This window comes from Talpa occidentalis, unplaced genomic scaffold, assembly GCF_014898055.3.
Source record: "Talpa occidentalis isolate TD23 unplaced genomic scaffold, MPIMG_talOcc4v2.1 talOcc4.12, whole genome shotgun sequence".
In the NCBI taxonomy this organism is placed as follows: Eukaryota; Metazoa; Chordata; class Mammalia; order Eulipotyphla; family Talpidae; genus Talpa; species Talpa occidentalis.
In genome coordinates this window covers 24,865,427-24,889,444 of record NW_023601212.1, presented here as the reverse complement: position 1 = coordinate 24,889,444, position 24,018 = coordinate 24,865,427, and the positions used below count along the sequence as shown (strand labels likewise).

The window sequence follows — 24,018 nt, the reverse complement described above, 5'->3', positions numbered from 1 at the left end:
CAGGCCCGCCATTGGCGAATCTGGCGTTGACGTCAGTCTTGCGCGCCTTCGGGCGGGGTGGGAACCGGCGACTCCGAGCGGAAGTGCGGCTGAGCAGGTTTCCGGGGCCGCTGGTGTGACGTGTCCCGCGCTTGGCGCAGCAGGAAGCGGCGGCGTTCGCGGCCTGAGCTCCCGGCGCCGGCCCCGGCTCCTTTCCCGCTGCCGCCATGCTCGACTTCTTCACCATTTTCTCCAAGGGTGGGCTCGTGCTCTGGTGCTTCCAGGGCGTGAGCGACTCATGCACCGGGCCCGTTAATGCGTTGATTCGTTCCGTGCTGCTGCAGGTACCGCCCCCGCGGGATCAGAACTCTGGACTCACCCCCTGACTTGGTCCATGGTCCCCTTCGACTAATCCCGTACTTCTTTTTCACCCCCTCCGCCGGTCTCAGACTGGCCCTTCACTCGTAAACCCGGCCTTCACTTTTTTCTCCCGCCCCCATCGGACAATCCCGCAAGTTTGCGACGCCCCCTCTTCTCTCGGCTTTCTGGGACGCCAGCCCGCTTCTGGCGCCTCTTGAGACTTAACCATCGTTCCCTCTACTCTCCCACGGAGCTTGCTTTTCTGTTGTTGGAAAGCCGAGTGAGATAGTGAAAGGGAAATTGCCTTTTTAAAACTAACCGGTGTACAGCTGGTAGTAGATCTGATTGTTTACATCAGGGCTGCTTCCCTTCTGGTCCCACGTGTCTTGCCTCCCCTCTCGCCTCTTTTCCCCTTACACCCAACGTACATCCTTTTCTTTGGTGGGATGTTAGAGAGCAATACCCCAGCGTCTTCTTGCCCTAGGTTCAAGTTTGATTTTGGGGTTTGTCTAGTTCATCCCCGAAGGTAATCCTGGAGAGGCCCAAGTCTGGGTTTTCTGGGAATAGTCTGAATTCTGAGATACACTGTTTTTTTCAGGAAAGGGGCGGTAACAACTCCTTCACCCATGAGGCACTGACACTCAAGTATAAACTGGACAACCAGTTTGAGCTGGTGTTTGTGGTAAGTGGCGGTATTTTAGAGATAAAATAATTATGTTCTTAACACAGTCTTGGTTATGAAGAGGACCTTCCTTGATCATTTGTACCTAGTTTATATGGGGAAGTTAACTGAGAAGACAAGAAAGGTGGGGGGAGAAAGGGAAGAAGCTCCTGGGCCATCAGGGAGCTTGTTGCCCCTCAGGTCAGGGAAACCTGCCAGGTGTTCAGCCAGTCTCTAGACGCTTGGGTGGAGTTGGCTTTCCTCCCTGTTCTGGCCCTGAATGTAAGCAGATCTGTTGGCTCTGTTTCTTTCCCTAACCAGGTTGGTTTTCAGAAGATCCTAACACTGACGTATGTAGACAAATTGATAGATGATGTGCACCGGCTATTTCGGGACAAGTATCGCACAGAGATCCAACAACAAAGTGCTTTAAGTCTATTGAATGGCACTTTTGATTTCCAGAATGACTTTATGCGGCTCCTTCGGTGAGAGGCTCCCTTCTCCAAAATCAGTTTGTGTGACTTGATGAGCACCCTTCCTTCCTGATTGTGGTCCAAGGGTAGTAAACTTTGTCTTGAAAGACACTACTGGATTTGCTGCCTCGTTCTAATTGTCCTATTGGTGTGAGGGACCTTTCTCTGGACATTGATCATTTTCTTTTCTCTTCAGTGAAGCAGAGGAGAGCAGTAAGATCCGTGCTCCCACTACCATGAAGAAATTTGAAGATTCTGAAAAGGCCAAGAAACCTGTGAGATCTATGATTGAGACACGGGGTGAAAAGCCCAAGGAAAAATCAAAGAACAGCAAAAAAAATAAGGGGGCCAAGAAGGAAGGTGAGTCTGAGCTCCTGGGACACCGTGGGGCATGAAAAGTTATTAGTGTGGTACTGAGGTCCCCTGCCTGTCCTTTGTCATTGCTTGTCCCTTATGTCATTGCTCATCCCTTGCTCATAATGCTCACCACCCTTACTCTCATTCCATTATGTAACCCCAAGATGTAGTTGCTCCTAGTTTCCACTTAAGGAAGAAGGAAGTTTTACCCATTGTCTATTTTGTTAGAATTTGGTCCTTTTTCTTCAGTGAGTTTTCTCCTAACAGGTTCTGATGGCCCTTTGGTTACCAGCAAAACAGTTCCTGCAGAAAAGTCAGGCCTCCCAGTGGGGCCTGAGAATGGGGTAGAACTTTCCAAAGAGGAGCTGATACGCAGGAAGCGAGAGGAGTTCATTCAGAAGCATGGGAAGGGTATGGAGAAGTCCGGGTGAGCATTCCAACTTTTGCCATGAATACGGTTATCTAGCCGTGCTTGGGGGCAAGGGTATTTTTGTCTCTGGCTCTTGGGTAGATGTTTCTTACTTCATCATAACCCATTGTGTGTAACTTTTTACAGCAAGTCCATGAAGTCAGATGCTCCAAAGGAGAAGGGCAAAAAAGCACCCCGGGTGTGGGCATTTGGTGGTGGTGCTAACAACGAAGTCTTGGATTATAGCACTCCCACCACCAATGGCGCCCCAGAGGTTGCTCCGCCTGAGGACATCAATTTGGTAAGAGGGAACAGACCAAAGTGAAGGTTCCATTAATAAGAAATTGGGGAGGAAGTAGAGACTAGGAGGGCCGGTACCTGATTTTTTTAAGTCAGGTACTTATTTAAAGCAAGGGGGTAAGTTATATTTGGTACTTTCCAGAGATGGAGCAATGCAGACAGGGCAAATCCTGGGCTTTCTGCCCTCTCAGAGCAGCCCTTAATGTTCCTCACCCCATCTCCTTTCTTTTCCTATGCCCTCCAGATTCGAGGGACTGGTCTTGGGGGGCAGCTTCAGGATCTGGACTGCAGCAGCTCAGATGATGAAGTGGCCGCTCAAAACTCCACCAAACCTAGGTAGGGGAATTTCAGGGTTGGTGGGATGTGTGGCTCGAGATTGGAGACTTGACTCCTGCCCACTGGCTTTTTGTGTGTGTGGTGTTTCTGCAGTGCTACCAAGGGGACTCTTGGTGGCATGTTTGGGATGCTGAAGGGCCTCGTGGGTTCCAAGAGCTTGAGTCGTGAAGACATGGAGTCTGTGCTGGACAAGATGCGTGATCACCTTATTGGTGAGTTCTAAAGCAGGTGGACTCAGTGTTCATAGGATAGGGAAATGGAGAGAACCACCTAGAATTTCACCTGTACCGTAAGGTGGTTCACTGTTGACACAGTACCCTCACATCTGTTCCCCTCTCTCAGCTAAGAATGTGGCAGCAGACATTGCGGTCCAGCTCTGTGAATCTGTGGCCAACAAGCTGGAAGGGAAGGTGATGGGGACGTTCAGCAGTAAGTATCTTCCTGATCCAGAGGTATTACTTATAATTACCAGAAGGTAAGCACACTGACCTTCACTCTTAGGAGGTGTGACTTTTGGCAAGCTCTCTACCCCAACCTCTGCTATACAACTTTCACTTTAAGAGTTGCTAGGAGGATTAAGTGAGCTCATACTTGTAAAGTACTTAGGACAGTATCAGATGTGGTGTGACTCTTGGGACAGATCTTAGTATCATCCAGATCCTAGTTCCCTTAGCTCAAAAAGGTGTTGGGTGTTATTGGAATCCATTTCTTGGGTTTCACTGATGCACCCCCCGCTTCCTCCCCTTTTCAGCGGTGACTTCCACAGTAAAGCAAGCTCTGCAAGAGTCCCTGGTGCAGATTCTGCAGCCACAGCGTCGTGTAGACATGCTCCGGGACATCATGGATGCCCAGCGTCGCCAGCGCCCTTATGTTGTCACTTTCTGTGGTGTTAATGGAGTGGGCAAGTCTACTAATCTTGCCAAGGTCCGTGCACTTTCCTGCCTTTCCCTGATATTTCTTCACTCTCCATGTCCCAGCAGCTCTGGTTCTAGGTCAGTTTTTTTGGCCTCTTGTGCAGATTTCTTTCTGGCTGTTGGAGAACGGCTTCAGCGTCCTTATTGCTGCATGTGACACGTTCCGTGCTGGGGCTGTGGAGCAGCTGCGCACACACACCCGGCGGCTGACTACCCTTCACCCCCCTGAGAAGCATGGCGGCCGCACCATGGTGCAGCTGTTTGAGAAGGGCTATGGCAAGGACGCAGCAGGCATCGCCATGGAAGCCATTTCCTTCGGTAACATGCAGAAAGCTGGGAGTGTGTCTGGGCCCCTTTGGGTACCCTACTACTCACTGCTCAATAACAGGTCAGGATGAGTGACTTACCAAGCTTGGCTTTTGGGTAGGAGGTATTATTGCAACCAAACCTAATACTATCTCCCAACCCTTGCTTTGGTCACCTTTGTTAACATTGCCCTTCTTTTCTGAACATGCTTGATGGCCAGACAGGTTTTTTCTCTTATACCTTGTAACCAGGTCCAGAACCCAAGAAAGCAAGATGGCTACACCTTTTCAGAGGAAGCTGGAAATGTATTGAGTCTGGCAGTTTTGAGTTGACCACTGTTTTTCCTCCTTAGCACGTAACCAAGGCTTTGATGTGGTGCTGGTGGACACAGCTGGCCGCATGCAAGACAATGCCCCTCTGATGACTGCCCTGGCCAAGCTCATTACTGTCAACACACCCGACTTGGTGCTGTTTGTGGGGGAGGCCTTAGTAGGCAATGAGGCCGTGGACCAACTGGTGAGAGCTAGGACCTGTTCTCTTTCCACCTCAGCTTTGGCCAGTTAGGTGCTCACATCACATTTCTTTTTTTTTTTTTTTTTTTTTTTTTAAATTTATTTTATTTTATTTTTTTTTTTAAGATTTATTTTTATTTATTTATACAAGCACTGGGTACAGTCAGAAGCACGGGAGGGTGAGAGAATTCACCAGAGCCAGAGCGGGGAGCAGAGCAGGCAGAAGGACCGAAGTACACTGCTGAGGGGAGCAGCGGGCGGCAGGAGAGGTCTGCGCGCCATGTGGGACCCTCCTCCAGTGGCCGGGGAGCAGCCGGAGATCGAACCGGCACTGCAGAGGCTGCGGGCAGCTTCGCAACCCAGCGCTCAACCGCTGCGCCACCGGGGAGGCCCAACACATCACATTTCTTATACTCACCTCACTTTTGTCCTTCCAGGTCAAGTTTAACAGAGCCTTGGCTGACCATTCTATGGCTCAAACACCTCGGCTCATTGATGGCATCGTCCTTACCAAATTTGATACCATTGATGACAAGGTAAAAATGGATGACGCAGGACAAAGTAAAACTGGGAGAGGGAGTGACCATCCCTCACAGAGATGCTGAGGCTCTAAAGATCTGTTGCTTTCGAAGCTTCCTGTTACTGAGGAAGTACAGAGAAGTGGCGCTGAGTTGATAGGGTGTGTCCTTTTCTCCATTTCAGGTGGGAGCTGCTATTTCTATGACCTACATCACAAGCAAACCCATCGTCTTTGTGGGCACTGGACAGACCTACTCTGATCTACGCAGTCTCAATGCCAAGGCTGTGGTGGCTGCCCTCATGAAGGCTTAATGTGGCTCTTGCCCAATACCAAAACATTGCTTCCCCACCCCCAACCCCCCAATGCCCCTATTCCTGTATCAAGAATGTGCTTTAGAGTATGTGAGCAACTTGTCTTTGGTGTAGTACAAAGGCAGAGTGAAGGGAGCTCTTCCCAACCCCACTCCCTGCTCAGCCTGGCCCTCATCGGCAAGGAGGGCCTAATCATGTTACAATCATTGCTCATTGCCCCCTCCCCTCCATGGCTCTTCCCCTTCCTTCTCAGGCATTCCCTTCACTCTGCCTACAAACTTGGTCTTATCACAGCTTTGATCAGTGGTTGGAAGATCTACTGCCAGAGCTTTGCTTAGTGTGGTCATGGAGACATCTCTGCATAAATGAGCTGTGTGAAGGCCCAGCTCCACTAGGTTAAAGAGACTTCCAGAGCCAGCTCAGGGTCTTGAGTGGCCCTTCTCCCGAGGATACACAGCTTCCAGGACCACACCCACCACACTGGCAGTAAATGAAATGGCGTGTTCTTAATTGCTGCTAATTCTGATGACCCCAATCCCTATAATGCCCCTAAAGCATCAGCTAGGCCAGAGTGATTTGTTACAAATGAGTGAAAGATAAGCCCCCAATTCCCTCTGAAATTAAGGGAGCCAAGCTGCAGTGTTGCATTGGGCTACTCTGCCTTCCGACTCTTCCCCACTCCCAAAATCCAGTTGTAAGCTTTGCATGTTCCCCTTCTTGGGAGAAAACCAACTGTCAGAAGGGTATACACACGTTGCCCCCTCCCCCCACTCTTCACCTCCTGAGTGGGTCCTGGCTTTTCCTCATCCTCTCTACAGTGCCTGGTAGACAAGTGCTACATTGAAGAATCCAAACCTCTTGTTAAGACTTGTCCTGCAGCTTGGTATTACAGATGTGCTATTAGTGCAATAAGGTGAAGGCTGTCTGCCCAGAGAAATACATAATTTATATAAGAAAATAAATTTCATAAGTAAATTGCCTATTAGTTCTTGGAGTTATTTTACATAGGATTCAAAACTCAAATCCCACCTAACACTCTACAGTTCTAGGACTTATGGTAACAAAGGAAAACAAAGAGGAATTGATAATGCTTTGAGGAATGAGGCAAGTATGTAAAGGATTATCCTGAAAATGAGATCACTACGGTGAAAGACAAACTTAGGAAATTTAAATTGAATTACAAAAGTTAGGCTTGTTAGTACCTGTGCAGCTTAGGAGTTTTCTACTCAAGTGTCTCTAAAAGTAGAGCCCTGGGAAGTAAATGAACAAGCTTTTAATACAACTCAAGTTATGTAAAATACTGTACACTGTAAAAGATCTAGAAAACTAGAGCTTCAAGTCATGTTTTAAAAAAGCCATTAAGCTTAATTGAAAAACCAGGTATAGAGTACAAAACGGCAACAAGTCGTGATTCCATGGCCTTCAGAGCCCAAGTCCTTCATGCAGAGCCGCAGCCACTGTCAGTGGAGGTATCACACTGGTCTGCTGTGTGGAAACAGGCATGTCCAGCCTCGGGGTGGGGTGGGGTGGGGTGGGGGGCTACACGTGGGCCCCATGGTCTCTTGGGGATTCTTGAACTGGAACAGGCCACAGGATATCAAGAACTGGCTGGCATGAAGATTAAGTTGGAACATTCATCCCCCCAACCAACCCCCCACCCTTCAACCTTTGGGTTTGGAACTTCCTAGGAGCTGTGTTGGGTTCTTGTAAGTTTACTTGTTAAACACTGTCCACGGTGGGCCTTATAGCTGGGTCTAATGGTGATGATTTCTCCAGCCTTCATGTACTACAGTCTGTGGAGAGAAAGAAAAGGTAGAGAATAAAACAAAGTTCCACAAAAACAGGTTTATACAGCTAAAGCTACAAATACTTAAGCTTTAATCTTTCAGAAGGCAAGACATAAGTGGTAGTAGATACCTTGTAATAGACTTGATAGCAAAATATAGAATCCTTAACTGCTAGGAAAGACAAATTCTCCAAGGTCTTAACTATGTTCTAGGAAAACATTTTCTGCTGCCAAATCGACAAATAGAATAGGAAATAGTATACCTCTTCTTTCACTGTGTGCCGTAGATGAGCCATTTAGTTGACCTTCTCTCACCATCCCTGCTAAATAGAATGTATGTTAGTATCAGACATTAGACTGAAAAGTGAAAACTATTAATAGTAAAAAGAAATCCAGCCAGAAAAATGAGATGAAAATACTCAGTCTAAGAAGGATGACACTTTAGAAATGAGCATATTCTAGAAGAGAGGGCAGTGGGGAGAAAAAACTGGATTAGTCTGCAGATTGCTGTTATTAAAGAATGGAAGCAATAAGGTCTCTGAGTTCACCCAGCTTGCTGATAAACAAGATACTCTACCTGGGGAAGGTATTTGCTGCTCCTCGCTAGTCTAGAAGGCCAACTCGAGGTGGAAAAAAAAAAAAAATCAGTCTGACCAGGGGTGGAGAACAGTATGCAAATGAACAAATTCAACCAAGAAGAATAGTAAAAAGTATCTCTGGATACATAAAATGGGTAAGGTCTGTATTCTCCAACATGGTGCCATCAGCCATGTGGCTATTTCATTTTAGATCAAATTAAAAACTGTTCCTCAATCACTAACCACGTTTCAAGGGCTCAACAGCCACATGTGGCTCGTGGTTACAGTATTGAACTGTAAAGATTACAGAATATTTCTATCACTGCAGAAAATTCTACTGGACAAGAGTGGGACAGATAATGATGCAGGAGAAAATAAAAAACTGATACATGAAAGAAAAGAAGTCTGAATTTTACTCTTGGAAGAAAATCAGTCTACGTGATTAGCAAATTAGGGACTTTTAAAAAAAGCCCTGATAGAGTCAGCATTCTCCCACTGGAAAGCACTTTAGTGATATATATATCAACCACTAAAATGTTCATGCCCCTTGATCTAATTACACCGAGAACTCATCCTAAGGAAATTACTGACTAAAAGAAAAACTGTAGGGATGAAGATGTCATTCATTGCACAGTACTTACAATAGAAAAAAAATTAGAAATTGCCCAATGTAAGGTAATAATTAGGTAACCTATAACATTCTCACTGGCCTATAACATAGCCATTTAAAACAATGGTTAGGCACTATGGAGAGCTGTGTGGATATTTCTGGACCTACTAAACATAGAACTTCCATATGATCCAGCAATTCCACTCCTAGGTATTTACCCAAAGGACACAGAAACATCAATCCCAAAGAGCACCTGCACCCCTATGTTTATAGCAGCACTATTTACAATAGCTAAGCTTTGGAAACAACCCAAATGCCCAAAAATAGATGACTGGATCAAGAAGATGTGGTACATATACACCATGGAATATTACTCAGCATTCAAAAAAGATAAACACATGCAATTTGCAGCAACATGGATGGAGCTGGAAGGGATCATGCTCAGCGAAATAAGCCAGAAAGAAAAAGAAAAATACCGGATGGTCTCACTCATAGCAGGAATCTAGAAAACTTAAATAAGGGACCAGGAAAATGAATAACTATAAGAAAGCGAAAATCAAAATCAACAAAATACTAGGAACCAGAGACACTCTATGGGGGGTAGAGGGCGGGAGGGGAGGGAGGGGAGGATTTGGGGTCGAAATAAGGGGGTTGCAATTGTGCAATTGTATGGGGAATATAAAAATAAAATTTATTATTAAAAATAATAATAATAATAAAACAACGGTTAGGAAGACTAGCCATGTGGGAAAATCTGTGGTGCACTATGAAAAAGAGCAAGTATCAAAATGTATACTTTGTTTACAACTAAGCATTGGAAAAACTTCATTGGAAATGTCCCAAAATAACTGCTTGTATTATGTTAATGAATTATAAGATAATTGGTTTTCTTCTCCCCATTACTTGAATTTTTTTTAAAAATAAATGTACATAATTTTTTAAAAAAATTATGTAAGATTATCTTACATAATCTTTTGAACCCAGGTACTTTTCACTATGCAATGTAAGCACACAGCACAGTGCCAGGCGCACAGCAAATGCTGTGTTAGCTACAGCAGCAAAAGATCTTGCACCTTTTAGCAATGTATCTACAGAGACTCACCCAGGACGGAAGTTAGCCTTGTCTCAAAATGAAAGGTTTTTAATGTAAGGCTGTTCTGCTAGATTTCAAATTACAAGTTAGCTGATCACTCTATAAAGCCCTAGGCATATTGAAAATCCTGGTTTTTTAAAATTCAGAATACCCTGATGAGTGATACCTTTGGGGAAAGCCACTCTGGTAAGAAATCTACACAGCCAATAAAAGAACAGGAGTCACGGGCCTCCCCGGTGGCACAGCGGTTGAGCGCTGGGTTGCGAAGCTGCCCGCAGCCTCTGCAGCGCAGGTTCAACCCCCGGCTGCTTCCCGGCCACCGAAGGAGGGTCCCACATGGCGCGCAGACCTCTTCTGCCGCCCGCTGCTCCCCTTAGCAGTGTACTTCGTCACTCTGCCTGCTCTGCTCCCCGCTCTGGCTCTGGTGAATTCTCTCACCCTCCCGTGCTTCTGACTGTGCCCAGCGCTTGTATAAATAAATAAATAAATAAATCTCAAAAAAAAAAAAAAAAAAAAAAAAAGAACAAGAGTCACTTTACAATATGTGTGATGATTTTGTGCAGCAGGAACAACTGTCAGGAGGGATTTTTTTTTGTGGTTTTCAATTTATCATCTTCCCTGGGTAGAAGATCTCAGAGTATAGGTCAAAAGAAATACGTGGAGTTTGGTTTTGTACCTCTGGTTTAATGAAACAAATGCCCAAAGGAAAAATCTACACAAAGTCCTAAGTAGGACAAACAGCAGCAGAAAATCTGAATATTGCAAGACAGCAGAAAACATCCCTCAGAAAGAAGAATAGTTTCCCAGGAGAGATAAACTGAAAGGTTTGTAATCTTGGGGTTTTCTAAAGCCTTCGGAAGTGAGGGTAGACAGAGTTTTCAAAACTCCCTTATGGTGATGCTTTTTACAATTTTATTCCATCAAACTATAGGCATGGAGAATAAGAAATGAGGACATTCATTACAGGAGAATCCCATTTGAAGCAATCTGATTCAGAAAAGAAATTTGGGAATGATTATTAGACTCAGGGAAAAGTTATTTATATATTAAATAACCTGTACCTTAACAGGTGTCCCTGTTGAGATTGACAAGAAAAACACATGTAACCTTCAAGAACATAATTCTATTTGTAAAAAGCAAAGTTTCTTTGGAGCTGGCCAAGAGAGTCAGAATAACCATATCTAGGGTCTGGTTTTAGTCAATAAATGGTTTTAAAAAACACTCTTCAATTTAGCTGATAGCAAAAACTTCTGCTTTTTTATAAAGTTACTGGGAACTTGCCTGGAGCCATTAATAAAGTGAATCTTTTATCCTCATTTGACTCTATCTTTCTAATGCCTGGAGTAAAATATCAAATAATGGCACCGCTAACCTCTGACTTTAATATCACCAAAGCTGTCTCCAAATATCACTTTAAAAGCTTTTTTCCCTACTTATAAAGATTATGCATATTTATTATAGAAAATGCTAACACAGATGCATCAAATTTAAAAGCACTTTAGATTCTACCGCATACAGATTCTTCCAGAATATTTCAGGTACTTTTCTATACAAACACACAAACATAGACTATATCTACAAGTTTTATGAATGGGACTAGCCATGGTGGGTTTTAAAATTCATTTTTTCTTCTTCAGTACAATGTCTCTGGCATTTTTGGGGACAAGAAAAAACATTTTCCCTTTTATGACTTCATTTTATTTCATCAATTTGAATAAACTCTGGCTACATATAGGATTCCCTATTACCTGGGACATCTTAGGCTGCTTTCGATATTTTGTCATTATTTAAAACACTGATTATAGTCTTTGTGCAATTGTGTAACTGCACAATTTCCAATTATCTCCTTAGGAGAAATTTCTCCAATAACAAATTGTATTGAGTGGGCCAAAGATTTTAAAATTTTGAAGCCATTACAGAAAGCTCCAACTTTACCATCCCGTCAATGCTGTATTTGTTTTCCTCATAGCTTTAGACAAAATTGAGCTATTTCAAATCTAAATTCTAATTGCATTTCAGTGATAATCAGGTGAGACTGAATATTTTTTCATTCTTCCTATTTCTCTATTAAACTACTGAAGTATATCCTTTATCAATTCCCATTTATCCCAAAGATATGTTAGTCTAACCTGGACTAACCATGATGTCCCTCCACCATTTGGTTAACTTCTTCGTAACTATTTTGACTATCACAAATACACAGAAGGCTGAAGATTTGCTGCTCTCTGATCCCTGTCAGTCTCAAAATGCATCTTACCTGATCTACCCCTCGTGGAGATCTCACACGTCAGCCGCTTGAAGTATTCCGGAAGATCAGCATATTCATTTCCATAAGAGATGACCTTAATCCCTTTGTCCAGCATGTTTTCTCGAAGCTTCTTAAATTCATCTACGTCTCCTCTCCGAACCAGCATGAAATGTTCTAAGTCAGATTTATGCTTGACAGCCTCCAGAAAGAGGGCTTGGAAAGTGGTGTCATCCACAGTCCAGCCACAACCCAGGAAAAGAAATGACTTGTTTTCATAGAGTTTCTGAATCTCTCTCTTGCAGGAAAAGAAACAGTATATTAATGACACCACAAACGCACAAACAAACAAAAGGCAATCAGGTCCTATGTGGCACACTGGGCAGACTGTGATGGCCAGTTAGCCAAGATTTAAGTGGGTACACACATCCCATGAAGGAGCATGAGCTTCTTGTTCATTACAGTAACCTAATGAATCGTTTTGATTGTATTTTTACCAGATAGTCTACTGTAGGCGCTCTATCCAGCAAGCACTCTATTGGTCTGGTAGTTTATACTTTAGATCTTTGTGCCCAGAGGTCACAGAGCAATGAATGAGTAGGTCTTTGATGTATCTTATTCTTTCCATTTTCTGGAGCATATGTGCCTTTTTTTTTTTTAAAGCCTTATGACCTGATCCATGGCTCATCAGAGAAGACAATCCCATCATTAAATTTGCTCAAAGAAAGTATGATACTCAGAACATGTAGATGTGTATACATACATGAATACATATACACATACATACAAAGCATTAGAAATGATTCTGCTTACGGGATGACTCAATGTCAGTGATCAATACAGTTACAATAGATGTCAGGAAAAAACAGGTGGGGAAAAAGTCTCTTAAGCTTTAGAAAATGCCATACTTTCTCCGTCTTTCTTTGCCACAGCATGGAATGATACTAACATTCTCAGTGACACAGTGCTGAAAACAGCCAGTATTCATGCTCAGAAGTGGGGACCAGTGACTGGCCACGAACACTTCTGGTTTGAACATGTACGAGTGAACAAGTATAAAACTTGCTTCTCAAAAGATCAGAAAGTTTTTCCACAAAGAAGAAAATCTCAATTTTATCACTGTAACTGAATTTTTTCCAGTGAACCATAAAAATGAGGTGTGGTAATTCAATATAAATCTACCACCATTTACACAAAATTTCCTTAAAATGTATGTTTTAGTAGGAATGAATCAGTAAAAAGCTGAACTATAAAAAACCAAATGATAAAGGGTAAAATGTATTCTCTGCATGTGAAGATAATGCCAGTGACAGGGTGCCATCTGCTGGCTGTCAATCAGGTACAAAGAAAACCCCACATGTGGCTTGATAGCTGAGGAGATGGTCTACATTTCCTAAGGTGACAAGCACACCAACAAGCTTAGAAACACAGGAAAGAATGTTTGGCCTTTGCATTTTTAATTATTAAAAAGAATATGTTATTCCTTGAAGACAAATTGCATATTTAGATTTTCCAGGAGGGCTTTCCCAAACCAGCAAGGTCAGCACAACTCACCATAACTTCAGTGTTCCTGAGCACATTCTGATACCCAGCTGGATGAAGGACAATGCCACTGGGGTTGGTATAGACCCCATGGATGTGTAACACGCTCAGCTTCCGCTTCTCCTGAGCCCACTCTAGGACCTGCACAACATAAATACAGCTCAGCCAGGTTGGCAGGGCTGAGCACTTGTTTAAAGATTCCAATGGGCAAGAGGCTGTTTTGAGGATGAGGCTTCCGACATAACACCAAAGTCATGACATCACAGGGCAAGAATGCCAAATCTGATGTGGCCTCAGTTTCCACTACAGGCATGACTGTTAGGACTGACGAAAAGAAGCCTAGTGCTTTCTCTTCGAAAATAATAAAATATTAGGATTCATTTGTCATCATTTGTAGAAACAGTAGGGGCTTTTCTCACATATGACAGCTAAAGAGGACTGTCCCAGGAATGATCACTAAGGTATCAAACCACCTTGTATTGCCCCTTTTCACACTTACTCCAAACTTGGGCAAATGGCTTTCACACTTACTCCTTTAGCCAACAGGGCATGAACAAATTTGACATCAACAAAAGTTGGAATAATGTTGGCAGACTCTTACTTCCCTTTTACTACTTTTGTAACCCAGCTACAAGTGAACAAGGCTGGGCTAGCCGGCTGGAGATGCGAGGCCCAGCGCACAGCCTGACCGCACCAACAGACAAGGAAGCAAGGCCATCTTACAATGCTCAGCCTGAGTCTGACCACAAAATGACTGCAGCCATGTGGGTGACCAGCAAAACAGCAGAAGAAATGCCCAGTTCAGATACTCCCCAGTTTAATTGCTAGTGCATGTTATCACAGGCAAATAAAATGCTGTTTCAAGCCACAAAGTTTCAGGGTGGTTTCATCTTGCAGCAATTGATAAGCAGTAAAAGAATCACTTCAGTCACTCTGAGCTCCTTACAAAGCTATCAATGAAGAACACCCATTTAGGTGACAGCTGCGCCAACAGCCACCTGCATTCAAGATTCCATTTTCCCATGGATTTGAGACAATATAAATTATTAACATTCTAGAGAAATATGGTAAGATTAGGAAAAGTAGTTAAGTGCACAAAGAGTTAGAATTTGAATATTACCAGGCCCTGTTCTGACTGCTCAGTCATGACTTTAACCATCACCCATATCATCCCTAATGTTTGTTAAAAACACAAAGCAAATCTCAAGCTTTGAGATTTTAAATGCAGCGATGGAAAATGTCAAGTCTGACAGAGATCCTTAACTTCTGATGTTGGCCATGAGCTCTGAAGATACATCAGAAACACATGGAAACGGTTGCCAGTCATTCATTTTTGTATTTCATTCAAGCATCTATTAACTCTAAAATATGTACTGATAACTTAGTATGTGCTATCTGCGACACTAAAGTAAGAAAGGCTGACATAGTTCCTATTCAAATGGTTATATTCCTGTGAGGTAAACAAACGGGTTAAAATAAAATTAAAAAGCCAGAGTAAGCACTATGAAGGAAATACACAAAGAAATAAGGCTGGGTTCCTTCCTTTCCACCTTTCTAAATACCAGTACTACTTTATTTTTATTTATTATTTATTTATTTTTTGTGGGGCCCTCACTGGCGGCCGGGAACGAACCGGCGCTGCAGAGGCTGTGGGCAGCCTCACAGCCCAGCGCTCAACTGCTGCACCAGCAGGGGAGGCCCTCAGAACTACTTTAAATAGAAAGGTCAGAGAAGGCATCTTAGAGGAGCTGAACTGAAGTAAAGCTTCACAGGTAAAGAATGAGTGGGACTATAACACATGGGGGAAAATATTCTAGGCAGAGAAAATCAGTCTCTCTGACACCATTTTTTAAATTTGATTTCCTTTTAAAATCTGACAAGAGCAGTATTACACTACTACTGTGGCAGAGGTGGCCCTGTGACAATGGATACATCCAATGGGGAAATCACTTGTCTATTCAAACTCTATTTAGCTGGGCTCCAAGTGGGATATAAAGGCAGGTTCCTGGGAAAACAAAGTGTGGAAGAAAAGTTATAGGACAAATGAGACCTGGTGGTGTTTTACAAACTGTTGTTTTTTGATTTATTCACTATGTCTCAGACTTTTCTTTATGGTGGTGAAAACATTATTATTATGGCTTCACTGTGTTTCATCAATTAAATACACATTGGTGTATCTATAGAATCTCCTATTGGTACTAGATTTCACATTATGAACTCAGATAAAATAACTATTCCAATAAAGCCTCATCTTGTTAGTTCACACAGACCAGTATCTGTAATTTAGATGGGGTATGGGGCCCAGGTCATCTGGTGGAGGGTGAAAAATTAATCAAAACAAAAACTCCTATAATTTAGTGGATGGCTAGTTTAGTGGATGGCTTAGGTGTAGCCTGGGCTACCTTTTCAAAAAGTGTATAGAGGCTTCCTTGAACACTGATCTCAATCAGCTATTACCTGCCTAGACATTGCTCTTCCAAGACCTTATAAAGCAGTTTTCACACATTTCCAAGGAATATCATAAAGAATATATTCTAAGAGGGAGCTCTAAATCAGTACTACACCTGCCTGATATTATTAAGCATTAAAGAGGTATTAATAGTTCAAATGACTTTCTATAATCTTGCTTTAAATTGCGTGACATTGTCAAAACTCACAGAACTGAACACTTTCACAATCTGTGCCTTTTACTATATATTACCTCAAAAACCAAAATCCAACCAGGAACAAGAATTTTCCTTCTTACCTTTACATGGATACCAGTACTACACAATACAATAACAACAAAGGGTTTTTCTGATAAAGATACAATCCACCTGTCTGAAGAAAAGACTACTACTTTACTTTTTACCTTTTTCTCATCGGTAAGGTCAAGGGATTCAAGTTGTTTTCCCTGATCGGCTGCATACAGTTCTAGCAGATTATCAAAATTTGTAGTTAACACCAGGGCTCCATTTTCCATCAGGTGGAGAACTGACTGAAGTAGCTGTTTTCCAGAATCTTCCATTTTTGACTCCAAGTCATCAAATACTTCATATAAACAGTCTTTGAAAAATGTGGATCGGACATTACTAGTACGCTAGGGAGGGATTTAAAAGAGAAAAATTAATCCTAGGTGTTTTGGTAGGTCATTTGTTTTAATTACAGTAATAGCACACTCTTGAAGAACACTCTGTACTTAAATAATGATAAAGTAATGTTTACCTCACAGGGTTACAATAAGTAAAACAGGATAACAGGATAAGTATTCAGGATAAGTAAACAGGATAAGTATTCAGCACAAGGCCTAGGACACAGCAAGTGATCAGTACCATTACAGCAGGTGCCAAAAAGCTCCTGCTCTCTAAATCAGCAATTTTATAGAATGAAAAAAAGAGTCAAGAGGTGTGATTACCAGGGTTAAAGGAATGCTGAGGTAGAAAACCCAGCACCAATTACTCTCTAACAAGGTTCTAGGTAGGAGGATAATACTTCATCTGTTAGACTTTCCGTGTCTAGGGAACAGCCACCAGAAGACATTGCTAAATGTGTCCAGCATCTTTTCTGGTTCTGTCAGTCACTGTTCCATGCTAATCAATCATTGAACATGTTTTTTACAGATGCTATGGGTTTAGGAAAAAACCGCTTAACTTCTCCTTGTCTGATTATTTCCCCCCTGGCATAATTCAACAATTTGTTTACAGGTATGCTAGGAAGAATATTTTGAATATTCTCAGGGTTATCAAATATTTGCATTTTGCAATTGCCAACAACATTAAAAACTAACCAGTTCTGAAGAGACTCCCTATTTCTTAAGCATATGGTTTATTTAAATAACTGCTTTCCCAGACTTATTTGAAATAAATGCAATTATCTTTAAGAACTAATGAGGAGGGCCTCCCCCGTGGCGCAGCAGTTGAGTGCTGGGTTGTGAAGCTGCCCACAGCCTCTGCAGCGGCAGTTCGATCCCCGGCCACTGGGCAAGGGTCCCACATGGCACGCAGACCTCTCCTGCCGCCCGCTGCTCCCCTCAGCAGTGTACTTCAGTCCTTCTGCCTGCTCTGCTCTCCCCTCTGGCTCTGGTGAATTCTCTCACCCTCCCGCGCTTCTGACTGTACCCAGTGCTTGTATAAATAAATAAAAAATAAATCTTTAAAAAAAAAAAAAAAGAACCAATGAGGAAATATAATTCCAACCTCATGTAAGAAGTTGGCTTTCTGGGACAAAATCTGAAATGGGAAAGTAAGTTTGTAACATGCTACAGCAAATGTCTGACCTCTTTCCTATTCCTGTAATATAATCTATTAGGTAATAACCCAAGAATGAGTTCTTTCCCGTTCGAACACACATAATTGCACTTAGCTGCTAGACAATCCTCCTCTTTTTCCTCATACTAGTTCCCTTACCATCCTGGTTTTCTTTGTATGTCTTTCTAACAGTGCATGATAAAAGATCTGTTTCCATGGAACCACATAAGCAGATGCATGAAACATGCTTCAATTTGCCAAATTCTTTTCCTAATTTTTCTTTTTTTAAAAAAGATTTATTTATTTATTTATACAAGCACTGGGTACAGTCAGAAGCGCGGGGAGAGTGAGAGAATTCACCAGAGCCAGAGCGGGGAGCAGAACAGGCAAAAAGGACCGAGGTACACTGCTGAGGGGAGCAGCGGGAGGCAGGGGAGGCAGGAGAGGTCTGCGCGCCATGTGGGACCCTCCTCGGGTGGCCGGGAGCAGCCTGGGATCAAACCAGCACTGCAAAAGCTGCGGGCAGCTTTGCAACCCAGCGCTCAACTGCTGCGCCACCGGGAAGGCCCTTCCTAAGTTTTCAAAATATGTAATCATAAAATATAAAATCATAAACAAAATATGAAATATTTCATAAAGAATAAAATCATAAAAATATAAAAGTCATCTCTTCTTTAAAATAAATAGTAAATATTTTCACAGTACAAAAGCAAAACAGTACGGATGCCTGGTGGTGATAAGCCCAGAAATTTTTCTGGTGCTATCAATCACTGTTCCATGCTAATCTTCGACTAGACAGGTCCATAGGCAGTGAGCTCAAAGATTCTTTTCTAGTGCTAAATAGATGGCGCAGCCCATAATTTACGTGATTAAGAATGTAGATAGGGATTTTGAAGTTTTGTCCTTTTTCATGCAATAGCATAAACAGTGACATAACATATCAGCAGCTCAAAGGCAACCAATTGGACACTCTAACACAGTTTATCAGAATGAACAATGTGACCAGGAACAAACTAAAGAATTTCTGGCCTTAGTTAGGGCATTTCACTACATACAAGAATCAACTACTATTGAATCCAGGCAGTCTTCTAGACTTGTTATTTAAAAAAAAAAAAAAAAAAAAAAAGGGCATCCTTTTAGTGTTTATCAAAATTATAACCTATTTACCCACATTACCTACAATCTTACAATCCCACTTCTGAGTATATATCCCACAGATATAATTGCAAATAAGGTTAGCACTGCTCTGTAAAAAACTAGAAATGAGTCAACTATACATATAGAGGAGACAGGGTGTGCAAAGATCTCCAGGTAATAGCGTAAAGTAAAATAAACCAGGTGCAGATTAGCATGTGTAGAATGCTACCTGTTCACATGGAGGATAGAGGTAGTAAGAAAAGAATAAATACAGCCTTATTAGTTTGTTTTTTACAAAAACAAACACTGGGAGGATATACAACAAATATCTAAGACCGATGACCCTATGGGGTAGGGTGAGTTTGGGGAGAAGAGGTAGACAAAGATATAGGTGGGAGTGAAATGTGGTGATACATATAAAATTTTTTATATCATTTCTGCAATGAATGACAGTAGCTATTCAAAAAAGCAAGATTAATTTTAAAATTAAAGAATATGGTGATTGTAAGAGCTTCTGTAACTTCATTTTGTACCCTGATTCTCACACACACATATTATACAACACCAGTTTAATCATTACACACATAGGTAAGAACTCCTGGGCCTACAATCAGGTAATCATGGTATAGAATATATTTTCTTGCCTCTAAGAAAAAGAAATAAAAAGGTTAAAATCTGGAAATAAATGTCATGCTCCGCCAGCTATCTTTCAGTCCTATGACTTTAAGTTACTATATCCTCACATCCACAGAAGGGAGAGAGGGTACTTTGTAGCTGCCCTGATTTCCTCAGACTTAAAATGAACATGTTTTGAAGTGGATGACCCTAGAACTAAACTTCCCACTCTCTTATTCTCTAAGTAAAGACAAAGGAATGAAAACAAACAAGGAGCTCCACGGTCTAAAGGAAATGCCAAACTCCCACATAAATTTTTGGACATTTTCTCATTCATTTAAAACATTTCCTCTACCCTGTAACCCTCACCTTCCTGACCCCAGATATAGTAAAACCAACAAAAATCCTGACTCTTTTCCACTTAGGGTAATAACATGTATTGAGCATATACTACGTGCCAGACACCTATACATTATCTCATTCACTCTTCGCAAAGCCCCAATGAAGTAAGTATACCAGTTCTACAGGTACGAAAATAGACTCTGAGGAGTAATTTGGTCCAGTGCCCCAGTGCATTTAAATGGCAGTCTTTGTGATTCTGCAACCCAAGCTTCACACACTGAACAAACTATCACTTCCTTAATATAGGAAACAGACTCAGTAAAGGTGCGAATTAGCCCTGACATACTACTGTTGGTAGGATTCTTAAAAAAAATGAGGGGGGGGATAATTTCAAAATAGTTTTCTTAATCATATTAGGGCAATATTTGTCTTTTAAACTATGCGGATTATTTGCACAGATGGTACAAAAGGAATTATGAGGACAATTGCTGGTGCCTTAGCTTGAGTCTGTGCCAGTCACTGCCGTAGAGCTACAGGAAGATAAAATGCCAGTTTTACTTAAGGATATTCTTAGTGAAGCAGTAAAATTATTAATTGAATTAAATCTTGACCCTTGAGTACATGTCCTTTCAATCTTCTGTGTGACGAAACAGGAAGAATGCTTAAAGCATTTGTGCTGCAGAGTGGAACGGATGGCTGGTTTGAGGTAAACGCTTGGCCGATCATTTGAGTTGTTAGCAGAACCACCTTTTTATATCAAACATCATTTTTACTTGAAAAAATGACTGCCAGAAAAATTGCTATTCACATTTGGGTATCCTCATGCATTTTTGCAAAAATAAATGAAGTGAGCTCTGCAACTCTTGCTCCGAGGACCCCGCTCCAGAGACACAGCAGCGCTCCACCGCCCACACCCACAGCGCGCCAGCTCGCGTCTCCACCCGGACCAGTCCGCGCCACCGCAGCCGCCCAGCCCACCGCCACCCTCTGCAACCATGTCCACCAGGTCCATGTCCTCGTCCTCCTACCGCAGGATGTTCGGTGGCCCCAGCACCTCCAGCCGGCCGAGCGCCAGCCGGAGCTACGTGACCACCTCCACCCGCACCTACAGCCTGGGCAGCTCGCTGCGCCCCAGCACCAGCCGGAGCCTATACACCTCGTCCCCGGGAGGCGTGTACGCCACGCGCTCCTCTGCGGTGCGCCTGCGGAGCGGGGTGCCCGGCCTGCGGCTGCTGCAGGACTCGGTGGACTTCTCGCTGGCCGACGCCATCAACACCGAGTTCAAGAACACCCGCACCAACGAGAAAGTGGAGCTGCAGGAGCTCAACGACCGCTTCGCCAACTACATCGACAAGGTGCGCTTCCTGGAGCAGCAGAACAAGATCCTGCTGGCCGAGCTCGAGCAGCTTAAGGGCCAGGGCAAGTCCCGTCTGGGGGACCTCTACGAGGAGGAGATGCGGGAGCTGCGCAGGCAGGTGGACCAGCTGACCAACGACAAAGGCCGTGTCGAGGTGGAGCGCGACAACCTGGCCGAGGACATCATGAGGCTCCGGGAGAAGTTGCAGGAGGAAATGCTTCAGAGGGAAGATGCCGAGAGCACCCTGCAATCTTTCAGACAGGATGTTGACAATGCTTCGCTGGCACGTCTTGACCTTGAACGTAAAGTGGAATCCTTGCAGGAAGAGATTGCCTTTTTGAAGAAACTACATGATGAAGAAATCCAGGAGCTGCAGGCCCAGATTCAGGAACAGCATGTCCAGATCGATGTGGATGTTTCCAAACCTGACCTCACTGCTGCTCTGCGTGATGTGCGTCAGCAGTACGAAAGTGTGGCTGCCAAGAACCTTCAGGAGGCCGAGGAATGGTACAAGTCGAAGTTTGCTGACCTCTCCGAGGCTGCTAACAGGAACAATGATGCCCTGCGCCAGGCAAAGCAGGAATCAAATGAGTATCGGAGACAGGTGCAGTCCCTCACTTGTGAAGTGGATGCGCTTAAAGGAACTAATGAGTCTCTGGAACGCCAGATGCGTGAAATGGAAGAGAACTTTGCTGTCGAAGCTGCTAACTACCAAGACACTATTGGCCGCCTGCAGGATGAGATTCAGAATATGAAGGAAGAAATGGCTCGACATCTTCGTGAATACCAAGACCTGCTGAATGTCAAGATGGCTCTTGACATCGAGATTGCCACCTACAGGAAGTTGCTGGAAGGCGAGGAGAGCAGGATTGCTCTGCCTCTTCCAAACTTTTCTTCCCTGAACCTGAGGGAAACCAATCTGGAATCCCTCCCTCTTGTTGACACCCACTCAAAGAGAACACTTCTGATTAAGACGGTTGAAACTAGAGATGGACAGGTTATCAATGAAACTTCTCAGCATCATGATGACCTTGAATAAAAAGTGCACACACTTGGTGCCACAGTATACTACCAGCAAGAATAAGAATTACATATATTAAAGAAACAGCTTTCAAGTGCCTTGCTGCAGTTTTGGTAGCACAAGATAGATTTGGAGTAGGAGTAAGTTCTAGTTCTTAAGAACCAACACTCATGAAAGAATTAGAAATAGAGTTTACTGCATAATCTAGTTAATGAAGGAGACTTGTGCTAGAATACTTTCTGAAAAGTATTTTTGACTACCATAAAACTGCTTTTTTTCAACAACTATGTGATACCTTGTGCTGCAATAAATATTTGGAAAACAAAAAAAAAAAAAAAAAAAAAAATGAAGTGAGCCTGTCAAGTGAGGACAAATTAGAATTTTAGAAAACTTTCATTTGCCAACATGTGTCTGACAGCTTCCAAGTCCCTTTCTGATAAGACTGCTGATGATATTTAAGAATATAACTTTTCATTGTGTAGTAAAATGTTTCAACATCTAGAAAATATGTATAACTTAGTGAATCATTATTTCCCAAATATCCAATATATGATATCACAAAATCATGCATGGGTGAGACTTATTCTAAAGGCAAGATGGATCAGTGGATATTAATGCCACAGAATAGGAAATGTTCAGATGCCCTATTACCATCACTGGCTAGCATCTGATTTCAGATTCCATATTGTTATTATGCTTTAGGAAGCTACCACTTGCTCGGTTTTTGATTTTCAATAAAAAATATCTACAGTTATCTAAAAGACTATTAAAAAACTCTTTTTCCCCAACTATGTATCTGTGAAACCTGATTTTTTTCATTACTTAAACCAAAACACAACACAAATACAATGAACTAACTACAGGAAACAGATAAAAAATCCAGCTGTTTTCTATTAAGTCAGACAGATTCACAAAAATGTGACACCAATACTACTTCTCTCAGTAACTTTTGCTTTGGAAAATATAATCATTTTTATTAACGTATTATTTATGTAACTTGTAAAAATGGCTTCATTAGTATTTTAAAATCAGCATCTTAAAATTTTCCGCTTTAATCTTTGATACAGTGATATTGACACCACCCACATAAAGAAAAGCTGTTTGAGATTTTCAATAAACTTTAAAAGTGTAAGAAACTGTTGAGACCAGAAAGTCTGATAATTGTGATTCCGCTGGAATGATTCTACAAATATACTTTATGGTCAGTAATAAATCTTCATCTATAAGTAAACAGTAACTCTAGTTTGATACCTTTGGTCAATACAGATTTATTCACATTAACTTTAAATCTCTTTCTTGTGGACAGTAACTAATCCAACTAGCAAAATCATGCTTTCTATTCTTAGGAGACCATTTTCATGAATGAGTGAATTCATGTAAATAGGGTGGCATGGCAACACTGTGTGTTCAGTTTAAAACAGGACTTCCTCATCCACAGTCTAGTCTTCCCAGACTATGGTACTCTTTTTCCCCATAAAGTCTTTTTCTTTCTTTTTAAGAAAATATCATTTTTATTAATTAACATGCTAACACTCCTCTTCGGCATGTTTTCCTTACAGTTTTTGGCTATCTAGTTTTCAATTATCCTTCTATCCCAATAACTGCTTTTTTAATTTTTTTTTAAACTGGTTTTTTAACATTCAAAAAATTATGTCTTCCTTCCTCTCTGCTCTGTCAGATAGTAATATAACCACCCTTCTTTTCTTTTCTTTTCTTTTTTTTTAAAAGTAACATAGCTTTCTTTTTTTTTTTTTTTAAATTTTATTTATTTATTTATACAAGCACTGGTTACAGTCAGAAGCGCGGGAAGGTGAGAGAATTCACCAGAGCCAGAGCGGGGAGCAGAACAGGCAGAAGGACCGAAGTACACTGCTGAGGGGAGCAGCGGGCGGCAGGAGAGGTCTGCGCACCATGTGGGACCCTCGTCAGTGGCCGGGGATCGAACCGGCGCTGCAGAGGCTGTAGGCAGCTTCGCAGCCCAGCGATCAACCGCTGCGCCACCGGGGAGGCCCTAACCACCCTTATTTT

General features: G+C 42.4%; 3 protein-coding genes across 7 annotated transcripts in view; 2 read left to right on the top strand and 1 right to left on the bottom strand.

The window, feature by feature from the left end:
- Nucleotides 1–115: 115 nt before the first annotated feature.
- SRPRA (SRP receptor subunit alpha) lies at nucleotides 116–6,418 on the top strand. The gene is made up of 14 exons (XM_037505577.2): nucleotides 116–323; nucleotides 938–1,021; nucleotides 1,322–1,485; nucleotides 1,670–1,833; nucleotides 2,098–2,257; nucleotides 2,387–2,540; nucleotides 2,784–2,875; nucleotides 2,969–3,087; nucleotides 3,218–3,304; nucleotides 3,627–3,799; nucleotides 3,894–4,107; nucleotides 4,448–4,611; nucleotides 5,045–5,143; nucleotides 5,310–6,418. The coding sequence occupies exons 1-14, from the start codon at nucleotides 207–209 to the stop codon at nucleotides 5,436–5,438; spliced, it is 1,920 nt and encodes a 639-aa protein (XP_037361474.1). The 5' UTR covers nucleotides 116–206; the 3' UTR covers nucleotides 5,439–6,418.
- Nucleotides 6,419–6,696: 278 nt separating this feature from the next.
- Nucleotides 6,697–24,018, bottom strand: part of FAM118B (family with sequence similarity 118 member B) — a 37,953-nt gene continuing 20,631 nt past the window's right edge. For 3 of the 5 annotated variants that reach the window (XM_037505581.2, XM_037505580.2, XM_054693191.1), the window contains 5 exons: nucleotides 16,144–16,371; nucleotides 13,305–13,433; nucleotides 11,763–12,048; nucleotides 7,488–7,547; nucleotides 6,697–7,231 (listed from right to left, as the gene is read on the bottom strand). In XM_037505581.2, the coding sequence (XP_037361478.1) occupies nucleotides 7,218–7,231; nucleotides 7,488–7,547; nucleotides 11,763–12,048; nucleotides 13,305–13,433; nucleotides 16,144–16,371 (717 nt within the window). In that variant the 3' untranslated portion in view covers nucleotides 6,697–7,217. The remainder of the gene's footprint in view (nucleotides 7,232–7,487; nucleotides 7,548–11,762; nucleotides 12,049–13,304; nucleotides 13,434–16,143; nucleotides 16,372–24,018) is intronic. The other 2 variants (XM_037505583.2, XM_054693192.1) reach the window with 2 other exon arrangements.
- LOC119240827 (vimentin) lies at nucleotides 20,471–22,312 on the top strand. Its single transcript, XM_037505579.1, has one exon. The coding sequence runs from the start codon at nucleotides 20,608–20,610 to the stop codon at nucleotides 22,006–22,008; it is 1,401 nt and encodes a 466-aa protein (XP_037361476.1). The 5' UTR covers nucleotides 20,471–20,607; the 3' UTR covers nucleotides 22,009–22,312.

Coding starts and splice junctions, on each gene's coding strand:
- SRPRA (XM_037505577.2), top strand. CDS start 207: ATGCTCGACTTCTTCACCATTTTCTCCAAGGGTGGGCTCGTGCTCTGG. Junction 1,022..1,321: donor AGTTTGAGCTGGTGTTTGTG/GTAAGTGGCGGT, acceptor TTCCCTAACCAG/GTTGGTTTTCAGAAGATCCT. Junction 2,876..2,968: donor CAAAACTCCACCAAACCTAG/GTAGGGGAATTT, acceptor GTGTTTCTGCAG/TGCTACCAAGGGGACTCTTG.
- LOC119240827 (XM_037505579.1), top strand. CDS start 20,608: ATGTCCACCAGGTCCATGTCCTCGTCCTCCTACCGCAGGATGTTCGGT.